Source organism: Mus caroli, chromosome 14 (assembly GCF_900094665.2).
Source record: "Mus caroli chromosome 14, CAROLI_EIJ_v1.1, whole genome shotgun sequence".
Lineage (NCBI taxonomy): Eukaryota > Metazoa > Chordata > Mammalia > Rodentia > Muridae > Mus > Mus caroli.
In genome coordinates, this window is record NC_034583.1 from 57320806 (window position 1) to 57340491 (window position 19686).

The following is a 19686-nucleotide window of genomic DNA, read 5'->3' on the forward strand; positions in this document are numbered from 1 at the left end:
ATTGTGGCAGCCTACATATCTCCTTTTAAAGGCATTATTGTCACCTCCTGCAGGACATTTTCTTTATGTGGAGAGAATTTGTCTGTCCATTCTTGGCTGGGCTTGATTTTTGACACAGGGTCATCTCCCTGACAAGGAAAGTATGGTTGGGAGGCTCTCTCTTCCTGTCTGGAGCACCAGCAGAGCTAACGTTGGTTCTTGTCTTTTGAGATATTCTATTTTCAAGCCACAACTCCATTCAAGGGGATGGAGGGGAAGGAAAGGCAGGAGGCTGGGCTAGCTCCCACTCAGATGCAAGAGAGTGGCACAGGGAATTGTGAGTCACAGGCTACAGCCTTGGAGAGGTTCAAGGCTGGCAATGATGGATGCAGACAGCTCAGATGGGCCCCTGCTCCCTCTTCACTGACCACCTAGGTCCTAACCAGAGCCTCTGCACAGAGCCTTGGGTGGCGCTCAAGTCCATAGGACCCTCGTCCATCCCTAGAGCCCTGGAATTCCTTCTCAGAAGGCTCTGCTCAGTGTGGGAGGTCAGAGAAGCCAGGGACACAGAAAGACAGCTGCAGGCAGGCGCAGGAAGCAGCAGACACTGCAGACGGGTGGACTGGGCTGCAGGCAGAACTTCTAGAAGAACTGAATTTCTGTTCTTTTGATATAACTTGAAATTCTTTCTTGTCTACCAAGAAAGAGCCAATCCGGGCATCCCCTAAGCAGATGTTTGCTGCTGCACCTCAAAGGTGTAGGCATGACATTTCAGAAAAGACCTTGAGGAGGGATGGAGTCAAATTTCCCCATCATCTGGCTACACATTTACCTGGAACTGCAGCTTAGGAGCCAGCAGGTTGGTCTGTGGAGGAGGTCTGTACTTGGGCCGGCTGGGCTAGAAAGAGAACACAGGGCTATCTCAGTCTGACTCTCCCTTCTGCAAAGGGGATACATCAAGTCAGAGGCAGTTCTGTTTATTTACAATGGAGAGATAAGAACAGAATTATCATTGGATTCATTTTGCAGCCACTCATTGAGCACTAGTTACATGGCTAGTGATGGGAGGAGATGGGAGGAGAACATGCAAGAGAGACTAGAAGCGAAGACCTTGGACCAGACTAGACATTGTTATGGATTCATCTTTTGTGCCTAGTTCCAACACCTGTTCATATACTGGCATGCTACAACCAAAGTAATGGTATTATGAGGTGTGGTCTCTGAGAGAGGAATGGAGTTGGGTGATGTCATCCCACGATGAGATCAATGCCCTGATGAGGATAGCACAGGAGACTGAGAGAGTCCTTCTCATTTTCCCTAACTCACGAGGATATAGCAAGGAGAGGCCATCTAAAAAACTAGGAAGGGGCCCTGTGACAGTTAATATTGATTGATGATTGACAGTTCTAGAATCACCAAAGAGACAAGACTCTGAGCATGTCTTTGAGGGGTTTTCTATATTAAATTAACTGAGAGAAGATTCACTCCAGATGTGGGGTCATCATTCCTGGACCATATAATAAGGCAAAGCTACCTTAGAAGAGGCATCCACCTCTCTGCTTCCTGACTGCAGATGTGATGTAACCTCTGGCCGCCATGCCTTCCTGCTCCGATGGACTATACTCTCAAATGTACAGTTCAAATAAACTCTTCCCTCTTTAAGTTACTTTCATCCAGTGTTTTATCACAATGATGAGAAAAGTAGTGACCACCGACCGTCACCAGAGGCCAAATTTGAGGTTTTCTGGACTGTGGACTTCCCGTTTCCTGAAATTGTTGTTTAAGTCATTCTGCCTGTGGTATTTTGTTTTGTCGGCTCTAGCTAATACAGCCCTGGTTCCTAGAAATGCAACCACCTTCTGGTGGAGCCACAGGGTCCTGGATCCTGAGACCAAGGCTGTCATTGCAGTCATGGACATAGAGCCTGAATCTCAGGGGCTTGGGACATTCTCCTTTCTTATCATAATGGATACCTGATCTGCCATCCCAAGAAGCACATTGGTTTTCATGGGTAACGCTGAAGGGCAGTTCTTGCTCCAACTCCCCCTGCCCACCCCCCACAGGCTATGTGCTGGCCACAGATTTCTCCTGATGGGACCCCCCCGATGGGACCCCCCCCGATGGGACCCCCATGGGTGGTTAGGGGTTGGGTTCAGGACAGAGAGAGGATTGTAAGAAAGCAACTCTTGGTGGTCTGAGAAGGCAGTGGGCCACAAAGAAACCTGACTTTGCTGTGGCCATGGGACCGAGCTTACCTTGGGTGGGGGTTCCTGAAAGGCAGTAGGCTCCAATATTTTGGGGGGTCGGTAGCGAGCATTCCTTTCTTGCTCTATGGCAATGTCCTTCTCCATCTGATAAATGTCACTGTTGGGGAGTCAGGTCAGGTAGAGAGAGCAACCAGGTCAAAGGGGAACAGACTGAAGTCAGGGGAGGCCTGAATGAGGGCCACCACCGATCCCATTTCTACCTCCATTTTCCCTACAGAGTGGCTTGGGAGGTGCCTCTGAGACAGATTAGGATATAGATCTTGAAGGTAAGGACATCAAGGTTTGAGAGGGCCACACGGATGGATTCAATTGGTAGAAGCCCTTATAAAGCCAGTCCCATGGGTGGCAGGAGCTGGCTGGCAGCTCTGCCCCCATCACCCCCAGGCTTTCTGCACCTGGCAACAAAGCCCTGTTTACGTCTCCAGTGTCCCATCCAAGTTCATGACTGGGGCCCAGATTCACCATGACATTAGATACTCCCCTTCTCACTCCATAGCTTTCTCTGGGGCTACTGTCTACTCTCATAATGAGGTCTTGACTTTCTCTCTCAGTGCAGTACTTCTCAGTCCAGAGGCCCTTGTAATTACTGCAGAGTCTTTAAGTCCATTTGTTCAAAGGAATACTAAACATTATGCACTATCAAATGGTACTGTCCCTTCAAATATATATATATATATATATATATATATATATATATATACACACACACATATATATTCATGTACATATATGTTTGTGTATACACACACACACACACACATTGTGTCCATAGCCTACTATGTTTTGTCAATCAAAAGGATTCTGAAAGTTCGCTAGTATTTTGTTTAAGTTCTCAAAGTGTGACACAAGGATGGAGAGGGTTTGTTGGATTCTTTCTTAAGCATGGTAGAAGGACTGCCAGGCTGTGCCTGAAGGAGGCGTCAGAGTTCTCTGGGCCCTGAGTCTCTTTAGGGGATAGGGGTGGGTGTTAGCCCAGAGATAGGCAACTACCAAGGCTCCCTGGGGTTCTCAAGACCCTTCCATTCTCACCCCAGAGCTTGTATCCTCTCTGGTTGTAGCTTTCGATTACATTTTATCCTAGAACTTTCTGGCTTCCAGATGAAGGACCAGCAGATGGTGCAGAATTTGTCAGAATAGTCACGGAGGGAAGCCAGGAGCAGATAGGCATTGCAAAACTACAGTTTTTCTGAATGTGTTCGAGACTCTAAGCCAAAAAACAAATGCAGGGTCATCTTTACCTGGGCTTTCTTAGCTTCTCCCTTGGGCCCCCCATTAGCCTTTTTAAAAAATTTGTGCTGAGGATGGTCTTGAACTCATGATCCTGTTGTCTGTACCTTTCACATGCTGAGATTATAAGCATGTGATTCCATGTCTTCCCTAGAGCCTATTTTCTTACCCTCGAATAATAGAGCCAGGAGTGTAGCTCAGTGGTAATATGTTTGCCTAACATTCCCCAGGCCCTGGTCTTGTTCCACAGTGTATTCATCCACCCATACACACACACACACACACACACACACACACACACACACACACACACACAGTTTGCTACGTTATCTAAGCTCTCTATATTAATACATTATCTAAGTTTCCCTAAGACAGAGGTCAGCAAATGGCAGCCACAGGCTAAGCCCACCTTCCCAACCTATTTTTTTCCCCATAGTTTCACATTAAGAATGGTCATCATGTTTTTTCATGATTGATTTTTTAAAAAAAAAAATTATGACATAAAAATAATGCCAGGTTTTGGCATACGCATATGGAACTTTATCAAACACAGCCAGCTTTTTCCTTTATCAGCACCTCTGGCTGCAAGGGTAGAGCTAAGTGTTTGCAAGAGAGACTTACATAGACCACAAAGCTCCAAGTATTTACTACCTGGACCCTTAACAGAAGTTTGTGGATCCCTACTCTAAAGGAAACCAAAAGAAGTTGATGACTCATGAGTGGTAGGCAGGCAGATGGGGACCCTGAATCCTTAAGATAGACAACAGTCCTGCCAGTGCCCTCCTGGCACTGGAGAACCAGCAGCTGGGCATTGCGAAGGATCTAAGCCGTAGGCTACTGGTCCCCAAACAGACTGAACAGACAGGTAACCCGTGGGGCACAGTCGCCCCCATTCTTCCATAACTGAGAAGGACTGTCAAGTGGAGCAGGAAAGTAGAGAAGGTCCCAGGCATAAGTAGTTGCTCCATGAGGCATCAGATCAAACAAGGCTTCCCCAGGCTGCCTGCCCTCACCTCTGAGCTTGCATGGAACAGTGAACCTGGTCTCAACGTTCTGTCTTCCAACACTGTTTGCCACCCAGTGTGCTTCTAGTGGAAGGGAGGGCACCTTCCTCTTGCTGATCAGAAGGAAGTGCTGGTACAAGTGCCATTTTACCTGTCACTATTAGGCATCAAGTCACCAACTTTAACCCGAACCCTCCTGACAAAGGTGAACAAAGATACCCACTGCACAGGGCTGGAGACCCCCCAGCATCTGCAGCATCATCCTCTACTTAGAGTTCCCCACCTTATGCTCACCTGAGACTGCACACAAGCTCCGTGAAGCGGGGCCGGTCACTGGGGTCGTAGTCCCAGCAGCGAGTCATGAGTGTGTAAAGGACAGGCGGACAGAGTTCAGGCTTGGGCAGCCTGTCCCCTTTCTCCAGCACTCCGATGACATCCTTATTTTCGAGCCAGAAGAAAGGCTGCTTCCCAAAGCTCAGGATCTCCCACATGCATACAGCTGAGAGCAGAGAGGGAAGACTCAGGGGAGGGACCAACTTGTTCTCCCTAGCAATAACTGTGGCCACTGGTGTTGGGTTCCAACTAGAGGCGGCACAATCTCCCCTGAGGTCCTGCCCATCACAATGGTCCAGGCCAAGACAGCTATAGCTTATACCTATAGTACATGAACCACAGTCTGCTCCTTAGAACCCTCCCTGTAGAGCTACTAAGATGCTGGGGATCCAGAGGAGGCTATTATCTGTATCATCAGAACTTCCTCATGGGCAGGTAGGACACAAAGCCTCTTCTTCATGGGTTAAGGAGTTCTAATACTAGTACTGACACTTGTTGCCTGTGTCCTTGGCCAAGGCCCTGGCTCCTCTGAGCCTTCATTTCCTCAAGTGGAGAATGCTCAGGAGGAGCAGTGATGTTGTTTCCTAGACATAGCTGCAGGCCCAGTGGGTGGGTCATGTGCAAAGTGGTAATATCCATCACATCAGCTGGGTTCTCTCTCTTCTTGAGCTTCCTCATTAAAAGAAGCTGGCCAGCTCTCTTTAAGGACTCCATGAAGCCTTTCCCACACAGTCCCTGGGGATGGCTGATGTAGTACAAGCTTTTGACAAGAGTCTTTACAAGGGAGTGAGCCCAGTTTATCCTAACCAGGCCCTCACCCATGCCATGTCTGCTCTGACTCTCTGAACCTTTGGGACTTCTCAGTGCCACTGGGACCTGAGGGGCACATGTAAGACCCTTGTTCTCTGTTCTGCCCTCCTGCTCAGGCCACAGACATGAGGGCACTTTCCCAGGCCCACCCGATTCGAATCGCCACTCACCAAACATCCAGACATCACTGGCGGTTGTGAAGCGGCGGAAGTTGATGGACTCGGGGGACATCCATTTGATGGGGAGACGGGTCACAGAGGCTTTGAGTGGACAAAGAGGTTTAAGGGATTATTTAGGGATGTAAGATCTAGAATTGTATTCCTACTCTTCAGAGACCACTGGCCGAGGCTGCCTGAACCCAACTTCCTTGCTCTGGAATTCTGAGTTCTATAAACCGTACTGGCCACTGGGAAGCCCTCACCTTTGTAATAGTCCTCGTCCTCAATGTACCGGGAGAGCCCAAAGTCCCCCAGCTTCACACACTCAGGAGAGGCCACCAGGATGTTCCGGACAGCAATATCCCTGAAAGAAGAATCGAGGGCTAATATGAGGCACTGCCTCGGGACCCTGGCACACGCTGAGAGAGCCAGGCATCGGCCTGAAGGAACATTCCAACAGGTTTCTGACAGGAAGAGAGTGCCACCAGGGTATCTAGCTCTCCTTGAGGAGTATCCGCTGACCTGGACCAGCTGCATTCTGAGTGACACACCAACCCCAAAGGGCCCTCCTGCTTCTCACAGGCCATGCCACTTCCTGCAGTTTCTGCTACTAAAAGGATGATTCTTAAAACACACAGCTTCAGATACATAAAGGAAACCTGTGAGCACATCTCCCTAGCCCCAGGCCATGTGCAACCCCCATTTGACCCTCATACTAGAATGTGAAAAGGATTCTTGTTTCTGTTGGTCGTGACTTTGTTCTAGGAAACAGGCTGGATTGAGAAGGTATTCCAAGGAAGTTGATGGATGAAGTGGAGGATGCGGGCAATACTTGTTTGTAACTCCTCTATGGCTCTGCACAGAATCAGGCTCAAAGTCACACAGGCCATGTCTGTGATGGGATGAGCATCCCACTGTGGTCTCCTCGGGGCTCATGATCTCAAGGGAATGAGAACAAAGCCAGTGGAGAGCAGGGAAGAGCCACCCGTGTAGCTATAGTTAAAGTAGAAGGTGGTTCAGGGACATCGGAGAACTAGGGTGGAGACCAAAAGACCCTAGGAAGCTCCAGACACTTCTCTAGCCCACTTCCTTCTTCCTAGGCTGTGTGTCATGCAGAGGGCAAAGTGGAGGAGCTAGAGCTCTGAGACAGAGGGCAGCCCCTCCCCCCAGCACTTGCCAGGATGCAGCAGATGGCACAGAGCTACAGTGAGACCTCAGACTTTGGACTTCCTCTCAGTATCCTTGGACCTTTCAAGTTCCCCAGTGAGGAAATGCTTCATGGAGACTATGTGAGTCTGGAGTGCCCAGCACTCTCAGTTGCCAATCACAGACCAGGCTGGGGTCCTGGCTTAGGACCATATCACTCTTAAATTCTATGCACTGTCTCCCTCTCAGGAACCAGGTTAAAGTCTCACACCCCTCCTACCTGTGCACACAGTTGATGCTCTCCAGATAGGCCATGGCTTTGCATATCTGTAGGGTGTACAGGACCAGAGTGGGTACCTTCAGGGAGTTTTTATTTCGTTCCAGGTAGTGTCCCAGCTGCAGGAAGAGATAGGACATCAGAATGACCTTCTGTCCCAGCATGGCACCAAGGCACCAGGCTACTGATAGCCACTGACCCTTCAATTCCCTTGAGGGGCAAATTCAAAGATGGTAATAGGTTTTGGCAATTCCTCCACCTAACAGTTAAATACAGAAGGCAGGAAAGACCCTTTGCTGTAAATGCCTCCCATGCCTTGCTCCACCGCAGCCCGGTTGTCACATGGAGTCCCTTATCAAGGCCCCCGAGCTCACCTCCCCATAAGGATACAGTTCCATGATAATCCAGGTGGGTTCCTCTTCAATGATGCCAATCAGCTTCACGATATGGGGGTGGTCAAGATTCTTCATGATCACTGAAGGAGGGCGAGGGAGATGAAGCAGGTTAAAGGTCATACAGAAATCACTTGGCTTTTCTCTCCCCAGTGCTGAGGATCAAACAGGACCTTATGCATGCCAGGCAAGTGTTCCACCACCAACACAGCCTCCCCTCCTAGACACATAAAGAGAAATGCAGTTTCCTGCCCCAACTGTGGAACATGGGACAAGAGACCTTTTACAATTAAGAGTGGGGGGTGGAGTCCCGTTGCTGCTCAGACTTCCTTCCCGGCCTCCCAGCTCCCGTTCCGGGGGCTGGAGCATCTCAGGGGCCTCTCCCCAGGGGATGCCTACCTGCCTCACTCATGAACTTCTCCTTGTTGTCCTGGGTACAGTCTTTCTTACAGGTCTTGACGGCCACATTAACTTTTTCCCCTTTCTGCAATAGAAGTGTGTGTTCAGGGGCCCCAATGCTTTTCAGAAGAAGGTGTCTTCTCTTCAGCCTCAGCACAACCATCTCAGACTTGACTACCAGCCTAGGCAAACAGTGTGGCTCCTGACTGGCCCCACTCCGCCCCCCCACTCCCTATTTTTTCTCCCTCTTTTCATGCTTTCTTCCTTGTTTCCTTCCTTCCAGATCATTCGGTGTTAGAACTAGAAAGAACTTCAGAGACCAGAATGCTTAATCCCTCTGTCCAGATGAGGACACAGAGTCACGTGATCTGCCCAAAGGCAAGCAGGTGTGTGGCAGAACACACAGGGCCTCCTTCTCTGTCGTTACTGTTGGCTTCCAACCATTCTGCTCTCCATGGGGTCTGCCTTCTCCAGCCTGCTGGCAGCCTAACCACATAGGCAAGGCTCACCTCAGCTTCAGCGACCTGAACACTGATTCCTGCTTCAGCCCTGGTCTAACCTCATCTTACCATTCTCCCTCCTCTACATTCTCCCACAAGCCTGAGACCGCAGTGTTTTTCCCCCACCTTCCAGTACACTGCTCCCCAATCTCAGGATTGACTCTCGTCCCCTTCACTTCTTCGGTGCTCCAGAAATAGTCCCATGCCATGTGAATGAGGACCCACTGTGTGTCAGCCAGCTGCTACCTCCAAACCCACTCCTCTCTCACTTCTCAGGCAGAAGAGAGGGACATCAGATAAGAGTCTGAGACTCACATGGTTCGTGTAGACACCTTCATAGACCTCCCCAAAGAAGCCTTCACCCAGAATGCGGTTAAGAACTACATCTTCACGGGCAACACCGTACTGTGGACCTGCATAGAAAGAGAAGACAGGGGGTGGGGGGTCTCAGGGTCCAGAGTGCAGCTGGCCTCAACAGGGTTCAACAGCAAAGATCCAAGGACATAGCTGGACATGGCATCTAGATGGTTCCATTGTCTCAGCTTTAGAAAGATCTATTGTCCTGTCCCCTATTCCCTGGTCCCTGATCCCTTGGTCCTAGGTCCACATTCTTAAGGTCCTCACTGAAGCTACACAGACCCACACAAGGCCAATCTGTAAGAGAATCTCAGCTCCCAAACCAAGGGTTTCTCAGCTTTTCTCTGAGCACATGAAAATGAGGATGAAGGAAGGACAGAAGGTTCTCCTGTGGTGTCCCATGAATACTCATGGTGTCACTTCCCAGGGCCCTGACTCTGGCCACAGTGGTGGAGGGATGACCAACCTCTTAAAGTACCTACCTCCTGGTCTTCTCAGGGTCTCATCGGGAATCTCCGCATAGATGTCTGACTCTGTAATGACAGAAAGGGGCCCAGCCCATGGGCTATGTGTCTTCACTGGGCACAGCCAGGAATTAAAGCATGGCTCCTGCCTAGGAAGCCAGGGCATCGAGTGGGGGGTGGGCTCATGCAGGAGACTCCAGACTCCTACACCAGGATTCAAGGAAGCCACACAGTCAGGGACACTTAGCTTGACCCGAACTTATTCTCTCAGTGTTGTTAGTTTCAAATGACACATCACTCATTTTACTCTACTATTAACTTGATGTCTTCATCTCTCCCAAATTCACACGTCCCAGTCCTACCCTACAGTGTGACGTCTGGTGTCCTTTAGGAAGTGATAAGAGTCAGATGACATCATGAGGAGAGAGGACTCTTATTAAAATTAGCTCTTAAAAGAAGAAACTAGAGCTTGCTGTATCTACCATGTGGCCTCACGGCAAGACCAACCTAAAGCCTTCTCCAGCCAGAATCTGCAGAGATGGGGCTTGCCAGCCTCCAGAACTCGGAGAAATAAATGGCTGGTTTGGGTCACACAGTATTGTGTGTGCCGATACAGCTGACCAATATCAAAACAGTACCATGGTACAAATTATTCACACTTGTTATCACAACAAATGGTATATATTTTTTTTTTATTTGAGCCATCATTGAGAAGTGATAGAGAAGGTAGTTACCCCTGTGACTTAGAAGGCTCAGTAATATCGGCAGAGGAAACACAGGCCTCGGGCAAGCATGAGGGAGGAGCAGAGGCTGAGGATTCAGTGAGCGTGCTTACCTATGCTGCAGCTTTCTGAGAGGTGCGACCGCCGAGCCTCCAGGTTTCTGTAGGACAAGGTAAGAGGTCAGGAGCTAGCTGACCCCAGAGCCCTGAAACATCCCCCCCCCCCCGTCAAGTAGCCCCACTCTGCCTCTATCCACACACCCATGATGGGCGGGATCTTTAAAAACAGCCAACCTGGCTATCAGTGAGCTGGGAGTGTAGCCCAGGACTCCAAGGGGCAAGAGCTGAAGGAAAGACAGAAGCCTTCTTCTCAAGATAGCACCAGGTGGAACAGGGAATGTTCCCATGGGTGTGAACTGGGAGGAAACACACACCCTAATGAAATGAAGAGACTCAAGCATTCTCTCAGAACCAAGGGAGGTGGTGGTGTTCCCTGCAGTCTTCCAGCCCTGTGCCCTAGAGGTATCTCTCTTGTACTCACAGTGTGGGGATCTGAGGCAGGCTGTTCCTCTTCTCACCATCTAAGGGAAAGTAGAGGAAGGTAGGGTTGGGGACAGGGACATATGGGTGAATGGATGGCAGGTGGAACACTGCATCTAAGGCCCCCTGTCAGCACCATGGTGGAAGCTGGAACTAGAACCCTCTTTGAAAACTTCCTCCTGCCAACATCACATGCTCCAGTCTTACCCATTTCCTGACTGGTCCCTAATCAGGATCACAGAGAACAGAACAGTTATATGTTATCAAAGGCTCTGCTATGCCAGAGGCTGCAAACACAGCCCCTTGAGAAGTTACTTCCAGTAGCTGACCACCTAGAATAGACTTAGCACCTCCTCGCACTCCTAAAATCTTTGCTTCCACGTAAGGGCCAATGCCTGATCTTCCCTCTGCCTTCCACCTCTGGGCTAGTCTACATCCCACGAGAAACCCACCTTTCTTGGCATGCATGATGAGAGAGCCCTTATGTTCTCCTTGAAGCCTGCAGTAGCCATCTATGAGATCAGCCATGTTCTCAGCCTCTGCCAGGGACGACGTTTTGATAGACAAGGACTGTAAAGAAGGGGCCAGCCAATGGTGAGAAAGCAGAGCTGGGCTAGAGTACCTTCCCCAGGGAGGAAGAAAGGGCTGCAGGACCCGGCCCCACCTCTGTGGGACTCCACCCACGCCTTTCCTGAGTATTGCATGTGTCATTAGAGACAGCCACCAGAGGGCGCACTGTCCGTCCCTCCTGCTGGCTACCTAGTGATCTTTGTTGCAAGGCCAGGTCTGGCTCTCATTCTGATCTTTGAGCAAATAGCAAGATGCTTTGTATTTGGTGGGCACTCATTGTGTACAGGCTGAAACTGAGAATTGGGAGGTGGACAGAATTGGGGGCTAAGTGCATGCTGCTAAGAGAAGAGAAACCAATGTTTGGTGGTCTACTTCTACTTCTAATTACAAAAGAGCCCCGTGTCCCTTAGATCATGATTTCTAAACCATTGCTTATTCACTAAGTGTTAGACTTCTGCTATACATGTACCTTATTTTCAGTCACTTCTACCAACCCTAAAACTTTTTCTACTTCTTTCTTAATATTAAAGAAGTAATTTTCCTCCAAATTTCCTTAAATCTTACCATTAGCATAGTGTCCATACCTTGTTTGGATAATGGGTGGAGTTTTAATTTGGTTTATACTTATTTGTTTATTGTTGGTTGCAGGAGAGAGGCCACAAAGTCGCCACTGTATAAATGTGGAGACCAGAGAAAAATTCTCTACAGGTCATTTCTTTCCTTCCAGTACATGGACTGGGTGTCAGGGTGACAGTGGGGACTGAACTCTGATTATTGAGTTTGGTGTTAGCCTCCTCTCTCTTGCCAATTCTGGGTACATGTTGCTTAACAAGATCTGCTAACAGAGAACCCCTAGTCCCTCCCAGACTTGGACAGCTTGGCTTGAATAAATCTCATCCACAGAGCTCCCAGGTACCCCAGAAATGCTCACCTGGGGGGCACCCTCGATGCCCAGCTGCAGGACTGCCTGGGTCTCTTCCAATGGGAGGCACCTGATGGATCTGATCTGCTTGAACTCGGCCAGGCAGGTGGGCTGTGAAGGAAACAGGGAAGACTGAAGACCATTTATCCCCAGGATCTGACTAAGGAAACTGGTCAAGATGAGGGGTGCGGAATCTCTCTTGAGGATGGAGAGAATATTGCTGGCAAGTCCATTTCAGAAACCGAAGATGCTCAGGTTGCAGAAGAAAAAGGGAAGAAAGGTGCTCTTGCCAAGATTGTATGTCAGGTTGGGGGTTAGAGCCAGAGCTGGACCCAGGTTCCCAGGAAGTCACTAACTTGTTTTACCATCGAAGGGGGGACTCTTCCTTATGCACCACAAGAATAGCTATGGCATCCTCTTGCTCCCCACTCCACTTTGTGCACCAGCATCACAGTAAGTAAGGAACCATCTGACCCTCGCTGCTATCCCCGGATCCTCTCAACAAATCTACACCCAGGTCAGACCCTTATAAAGTCTCTGCCCTGGGCAATGGGGCAGAGAGGAGATGATGGGAGGATAGAAGAAGAGGCAGGGAGGAGGAAAGAGACCTGAGCCGGAGCTGGACTGAGGCTCACTCTTGGGCTCTCTCTACCTTTGTATCTTGACTTGTCAGCTGACGGATGCCTTTAGGGCCGATGACCAGGTCCACAGTAATGTTCCATCCTTGCTGGAATAAAAGGAGAAAGGGCACTGTTTACCACACTGCCTAGCTCCTAAAAAAAATATCTCATTAAAGTAGACAAACACCACCATCTCTCTAGCCCTTCTTCCATTCTAAACTCCACCATACAGCTCACCTCTTCCCATCTCTTTTCTCTCCCTGATCACATTCCTCTTTCCCCTCCCCCACACCCAGCATTCTCCCCCCCCTCCCCCCCCCCCCCCCCCCCCCCCCCCCCCCCCCCCCCCCGGGTTCCATCCCAGAGGCCTGGAGGTCATGCAGGGTGAGGGTAAGAGGAACAGGCCATTACAATGAGTTCGCAGCGGTAGGTCTCCTGATCAATGTTGGCAAAGCCTGCTAGGGTATTGAAGAATTTCATGACACACTCTTCCTCCCGGAGTGATGCATACTGCTGGAAGGTCTGCTGGATCATCTTCCGGAACTGCTTGGGCTGAGCAGAGGATGGGGAGTACAGGGTCAACTCAACTTCCTGTTTAGATCTTATAGAAAGGCTGCCTATCGCTACAACTTGGCTCCCAGGGTCTCCACCACGACAGATACTAAGCTGAAGATAGTCCCTGAAGCTCAGGACCATCTCCACAGAAGCACACACTAACCCTTTTGAAGGAAGGTGGATGGCATGGAATCCCACCACGCAGGTCATGAAAGGAATCAGGCCTTGAAGGCAGTTGTGAGCCAGGTGCACCTCATCCTGATTCCCAGGCCTGGAGGGCCTATCACGTGCATCTGCTGTCTTATGTGAGGTAGCCTAAGGCAATAGATCCTCTTCTCTGGACTCTCTAGCTCTTGTCCCTAACCCACATCGAACAGGGCTCCCTGGGCTCCTTGATCTCTGCTTCCCTCACCTTTAAATTTTCCTGCATCTGCTTTGGGAAAAACAGGTCCAGACCGACTTCTTTTCTGAAAGAAGGAAAACAGAAGCCACATTTGATACACTTGCTGAACTTCTGACCAACCAAAAGGAGGTGAGAGGGCCTGGAGACCAGGGAACTGAGCCCTAGGGCTCCTGGGGAGATGGGCAGGTGAACCAGACAGCGGGACACTGGGGGAGGAGTAGGGGAAATGCATGTCTGACACAAAACTTACTCCAGGAGTTCAAAGTTGGACTTTTTGTCCAGTGCATTGTGGGGCATGTCCTTGAAGAATCTCCTGGGGGAGAGAGGGAGAGATGGCATGGAGAAGAGGGCGGAGAGCTGAAGGCTGAAGCCTACGAGTGCGGCACCCAACATCCATGTGCTGGCCTATGAGCATCTGTGTCTACCAGGGAGCACCGAGGATGGGTGGGGGGAACAAGACTCAAAGAGCAATGAAACCAGATATTTATGAAACCATGAGGAAAGGGGAAGCCAGTGAGATGAGTTCCCTGGAGACTCCCTGTGCTTTAAGGGCTCTAGTCCTTGGATTTCTCAGATGTGTAGCTGAGAGAGAAAACAGCAGCTCTGTAGGCATCAGCAAAAACAAACAGTCCTTAGGCTCAGATTATAATGGTGCTTGCCACCAAGCCTGAGGAACTTCGACCTCCTCACACACTATGATACATGTTCCCCCCTCTCTCTGTCTCTGTCTCTCTGTCTCTCCGTCTCTCTCTCTCTCTCTCTCTCTCTCTCTCTCTCTCTNTCTCTCTCTCTCTCTCTCTCTCTCTCTCTCTCTCTCTCTCTCTCTCTCTCTCTCTCATGCACACACACACACACCAGGCCATCATCTGCATTTGTTTCCACTGTTTGACACAGGAAAAGAAGTGACACAAAGTAAGAATGAGAATGAGAACACAACATGACAGGAGCCTCCATATTGAATGTGTTTAAAACACCACTGGGTAGAATGAAGTAAGGCAAAAAAAAATTAAAGTTTTTTTTTTTGTTCTTATTCAATCAAAAAGGGACACATTCGACTGAGGATGGTGTGGTAGGGACAGTTCATGACTACTTGAGGAATATTATTAAATTCTAGTTAACGATATTGGAATATACCTCTATTCTATCTACTTCCAAGCAAAGAGAAAAGGATAGAAAGTCTTAAACCATATCAAATGAATGGAAGCCAGGAGATGAAACCAAGAATATGGTTATACCTGGACTCTCAGCCTGCAGCAGGAATGTCAAAGTCTAAGGGTAGCCTGAACTATAGAGTGAACATGGGTTACAAGGTCCCTGTCTCAAAACTAAACTGAACTAAAAGAACATCTACAGTCACGCTGTGTGTTTTATTTCCTAAACACATTTCAAGTGTGCCTTGCATGGGTCTAAGTGTCCTCAAATGGGGGCAACTTGGCACTATCCCCCTGTAGCCTGAAACCCTTACTACATCTGGAGGTGCTTTTGGTTGCTCCACATGCTGACAGCAGCATCTAGAGGTGTACACTACAGTGTGTACCCAGGAAAGCCCCATCTTGACAAGGAGTTACCCATCCCCAAACGTCCCTAAATAGGAGAGAACTTGGAAAATGCAGAACCATGGCTCTTTCCTTCTGCCACTTCTCTCTGCTGGGTTTTGAAAATAGCGATGCCAGGAAAGAAGAATGAGCCTCTGTCGGGCAGGTCTGCAGACGTGAAATCACAGGATGAATGATTGCTCCAGGAGCAAGTTCAACTAGGAGCTCTAAGGGGCCCGTCTAGGGTGCTTCATCACCCACCCAAAGCACCCTGTGGTTAAGTTCTCCAAGATCAGTCATGGCAGCTTTAGAAGTTCCCCAAGCCAGTGCTATCTGCTTCTTATGACATTTCTAGAAAACCTCAGAGCAAGCCTTCCCAGGACTGTTCTAGTCAGTGTGGTTGTCCATATTCCCTCCAGGACTGAGTGAGCTATGACACATGTCCTGGGTAACTGCACACACTGGCTTCCCTCACACGGCCTTGTTTTAACAGCACAAATATTGGAACAGAACTAAAAAAGGGGAATTTAGTCCTTTGTGAGTTACCAAGTGTGGTGGTTTGAATGAGAATGGTCCCCCGTTTGGTGGACCTGTTTGGGAAGGATTGGGAGGTGTGGCTTTGTCGGGGGATGGCTTTGAGGTTTCAGAAGACTCAACATTCCCAGTGGATCAGAATGTGATCAGCTGCTCCTTCCTTCTGCCACCATTAACTTAACTGTAAACCCTTTGAAGTTGTGACCCAAATTAAATGATTTCTTTTATAGATTGTCTCGATCATGGCATTTTATCACAGCAATAGGAAAAAAAAAAAGTTGGTACCCAGAGTGGAGTACTGTTATGACACACCTGACCAGGCTGGTTTTGGGGGGAGGAATGTGGAAGACTTTGGAACTTTTAGCTAGGAAAGCAGTTGATTCCTTTAAGTAAGGCTTAATGGGCCATCCTAGCACAGGCTTGGAAGAAAATAGTGCTCAGAGCAATGTGGACTATGGAAGAGCCATTCAAGAGGTTTCAGAGAAGATCACCGTAGGCAGCTCCGTCCGATACACCGTCGCCTTAAACAACACCACTGTGCAGACGCTAGCCCGAATCTGGCGCCAACTCCTCCTGAGAGGGTGCATGCAAATTAAGGTGCCGGCAGACTGACCAATCCCAGGAGGACACAAAGCTTTTCCCTGTGCTGGGGTGTATATAAGGAGTCCTCCCTGGGTGCCCAGGGCTCCCCGTAGCATCGAGGCATTCCTGCAATAAAGCTGTTGAGAAGAATCCAACCGTGTTGCATTTTCCTTGCCGGACGAGGTGGGCGCAACAGATCACTGTTGGACACATGGCTCTATGTCATTCTTGTGATATTTTAACAACAACAACAACAACAAAATATGAGGCTGCTGACTTCTCTTATCCTTAGAATCTGCCTGATGCTAAATTAAAAAGTGTTGGATTCGTTTTTTTGGTGGAGGAGAGTCCAAGACAGCCTAATATTGATTCTGTCCCATGGTTGGTAATAAATCAATAACAGAGGAAATTTTTTTTTTGCAAATGTGATTCAACAGGCCAGGCTCTACCCACATGGGCAGTCAAACATGGCAGTGTCGTCCACACGATCCTAGATTTCAAGTCAGAAAGGATACATGAGTAAAGGGACCATGGAGTCTTCCTCTATGGTTGAGGAGAGCCCCTGAGGGCAGGTGTGTGGCAGGGGAGTCCCTACATGAAGCTACTGAATGAAGCTATGCCTGGATTGCTCTGGAGATCCCAATGTGAAGGAGGTGCTGGAGCCATAAGACCCTGCCAAGAAGAGCTACATACAGGGAGTGGAAGCATCCCCAAGAGAGAGAAGCACGGTGCAGTCAGCAGAAAAAGAATAGAGCAGCAGTTCTCAACCTGTGGGTCGTGACCCCCTTGGGGGTTGTAGATCAGATCCCCTGCATATTCACATGATAGTTCATGGCTGTAGCAAAATTATAGTTATGAAGTAGCAACAAAATAATGTTATGGTTGGGGGTCACCACAACATAAGGAACTGTATTAAAGGGTTGCGGCCTCAGGGAGGTTGAGAACCCCTGGGATGGAGCCCGTCTCAGTCCTCTGACTTTAGACATGGAGTAAGAAGACCCAGAGTTTGCCCTGTGAGTTTTCAGTCTTGCGCTGGCCCAGTCTTTTCTCACTGTGTCTTCTCTTCTCCCATTTTGAATTATAATGTATATTCTGTTCTCTTGTATGTTGGAAGTATGCAGTCTGCCTTTTTTTTTTTTAATTTTATACATGGTTACAGTTTAAGAGATTGCCTTGAGTCTCAGAAGAAGACTTTAGACTTTTAAACAGTGTTGAAACTGAAAGACTAACAGGGCTTTTGCAGTTAGACTAGATGCATCTTGCATTACGATCCCACAAGTTTGTGGGGGGCCAGGGAGTAGAATGTGGTGGAATGGCCCCCACAGGCTCATATGTTTGACTATTCCAGTTGGGCTGTTGGGAAGAGGAGGCGTGGCTTTGTTGGATGAAGTGAGCCTTTGGGGGTGAGCTTTGAGATTTCAAAGTATTCAAAAAAAAGCTAAGACATCAATTCATTGATGTTTTTGTTTACCAGGGTAGACAGAACCAACCACACAGTCTAGCATGTGGGAAGATGCATGAAGTGAGTGAGGGGCAGAAAAGGCTTCAAAGATGGAGAGACTCTCGGGCTGAATAATCATTTCCTTAAATACGTGCTTCCCCAGACATTCTTTAAAGTTCCCTCTGCAGATAAAGCTAGGCAGGTAGCACCGACTTACACAATTTAAAGAAGTTGCCCAAATATGGAAGCCTTTACCTTCCCACACCCAACCACTTTATAATGTTAAATGTGAGACCTAAGCTCCATGCTCTGCCGCACAGCGTGATGACGGAAGCTAACAACAATTTCATATTTCAAAAGCAACAGAAGCAGATGTGTCAATCAAAAAACAAAACTTTAAAATAGACCTTTTTCTCAGGCTGAAGAGGGGAATGAATGATAAGAGGTGCCAGTTGTTTGGGCTGCCTCTAGTACCCACCCGTAGGTGCTCCCCAGGCCGAGCCTGCAATTCTGAGAAGCAAACACTAGATGGCAGCAGTCTATGGGCGGGTGCAGACTCCTAACCGATCCACACCCAATCCCCAGAACTAAGGAAAATAAAGACATGCAAAATCCTCTTGGCAGTAATAAAATGTTAACTTGTTGCCAACATTTACAGGTTAACCGCAAGGCCAAATCCCTTCCTGATTTTCTGAAGCAAAGCAAGGTGAGTATTCTTTCTCTAATCCTAGCCTTGTCAGTCACTTCTGAACAAGCCCTGGGTAACACATTCACTATGATTCTTTGGCCCAGAAAGTTGTGTTGTCTCACTGGCTAAGGGAAATATTCCTGGTTTCATCTGGTCAAAGAAGATAAGTTACTTATGGCCCATGCACTTCATAGTTTACTGTGCAGTGGGGAACAAGGAAAAGAAACTTACCCTAAGAACTACCATTTCATTTTTAAAAACTGAATTCAAGGTCCCAGGCCCTAGGGGACTTGGGGACTTCCCTATAGTTGACCTGCTTCTCAAGGACAACTTCTTCATCTGCTGACAGGGTCAAACAAGTTCATGTTCCCAGGCCTAAGAATGAACACCTATCCCACTTCTCCAAATGTTTTCTTAATGCTCTGTTAACTAGTAAAGAATATAGAAATTGCTCTTATCTAAATCAAGGTGCCTATGTTGTAAAAACATATAATCAGTTACCTGTTATGCCCTAATTAACTGCACGAGGCTGACCTACTCCTTTCTCCACACATCTCTCTGAGCTCCGGAACCAATGTCTAGGAGAATGAATTAAGGACCTTGAAGCCAAGTACCCTGGATATGGCCCAGTCTCCAATGGGTGCTCCCTTGCTTAACCCATAATGTCAAAATACAATTGCAAAACACAAACTAATGCTGCATCGCTCCCAGCTCCCCCTTGCTTTGTGTTCCCATCCTTTAAAAATGTTGTGCAATCTCCCTTCAGGGATACGGTTCAGATCCTGAACTGGCCGCCTTCCTGGGCACTCAGATAATAAAGCTTTCATTTTTAAGCTTCCACATCTGAAGTATATTTTCTTGGCTTCCACCCTGGGCCCAACAGTAGAATGCTTACACAAAGTGATGTGTTTGGCATCTATAAAGAACCCTTTGCTAAATAATAAATAAGTATCAATTAGCTATCAACCCAACTATGTGATTCCCTGGGAAAGGCAAAACCATAATAATAAAAAGGTCAGTGGTGGCCGGGGAGGGCGAGACAAACAATAGATGTTCACAGTAGTGAAACTTCTGCATGATGTTTGGCCACACTCGTGGGATGTGTGGCACTAAGGTGAACCTTGATGCGAACTGTGGACTCTGAGTGATCCTGGTGCATCTGTGGAGATTCATTCACCATAGGAACTTCACCACTCTTGAGGGATATCACAATAGGGGAAACTCTGTGTGTGCGTGTGTGTGTGTGTGTGTGTGTGTGTGTG

General features: G+C 48.4%; 1 protein-coding gene across 2 annotated transcripts in view; it reads right to left on the reverse strand.

The window, feature by feature from the left end:
- The window catches only part of Ptk2b (protein tyrosine kinase 2 beta), a 125280-nt gene that overhangs the window by 11362 nt on the left and 94232 nt on the right, over positions 1 to 19686 (reverse strand). For both annotated transcript variants that reach the window (XM_029468875.1, XM_021181314.2), the window contains exons 6-23: positions 13895 to 13957; positions 13654 to 13708; positions 13098 to 13238; positions 12719 to 12793; positions 12076 to 12177; positions 11027 to 11144; positions 10576 to 10615; positions 10149 to 10195; positions 9332 to 9382; positions 8808 to 8905; positions 7993 to 8077; positions 7576 to 7676; positions 7205 to 7320; positions 6042 to 6142; positions 5791 to 5880; positions 4772 to 4976; positions 2235 to 2343; positions 812 to 877 (exon numbers count right to left, since the gene is read on the reverse strand). In XM_029468875.1, the coding sequence (XP_029324735.1) occupies positions 812 to 877; positions 2235 to 2343; positions 4772 to 4976; positions 5791 to 5880; positions 6042 to 6142; positions 7205 to 7320; positions 7576 to 7676; positions 7993 to 8077; positions 8808 to 8905; positions 9332 to 9382; positions 10149 to 10195; positions 10576 to 10615; positions 11027 to 11144; positions 12076 to 12177; positions 12719 to 12793; positions 13098 to 13238; positions 13654 to 13708; positions 13895 to 13957 (1663 nt within the window). The remainder of the gene's footprint in view (positions 1 to 811; positions 878 to 2234; positions 2344 to 4771; positions 4977 to 5790; positions 5881 to 6041; positions 6143 to 7204; positions 7321 to 7575; positions 7677 to 7992; positions 8078 to 8807; positions 8906 to 9331; positions 9383 to 10148; positions 10196 to 10575; positions 10616 to 11026; positions 11145 to 12075; positions 12178 to 12718; positions 12794 to 13097; positions 13239 to 13653; positions 13709 to 13894; positions 13958 to 19686) is intronic.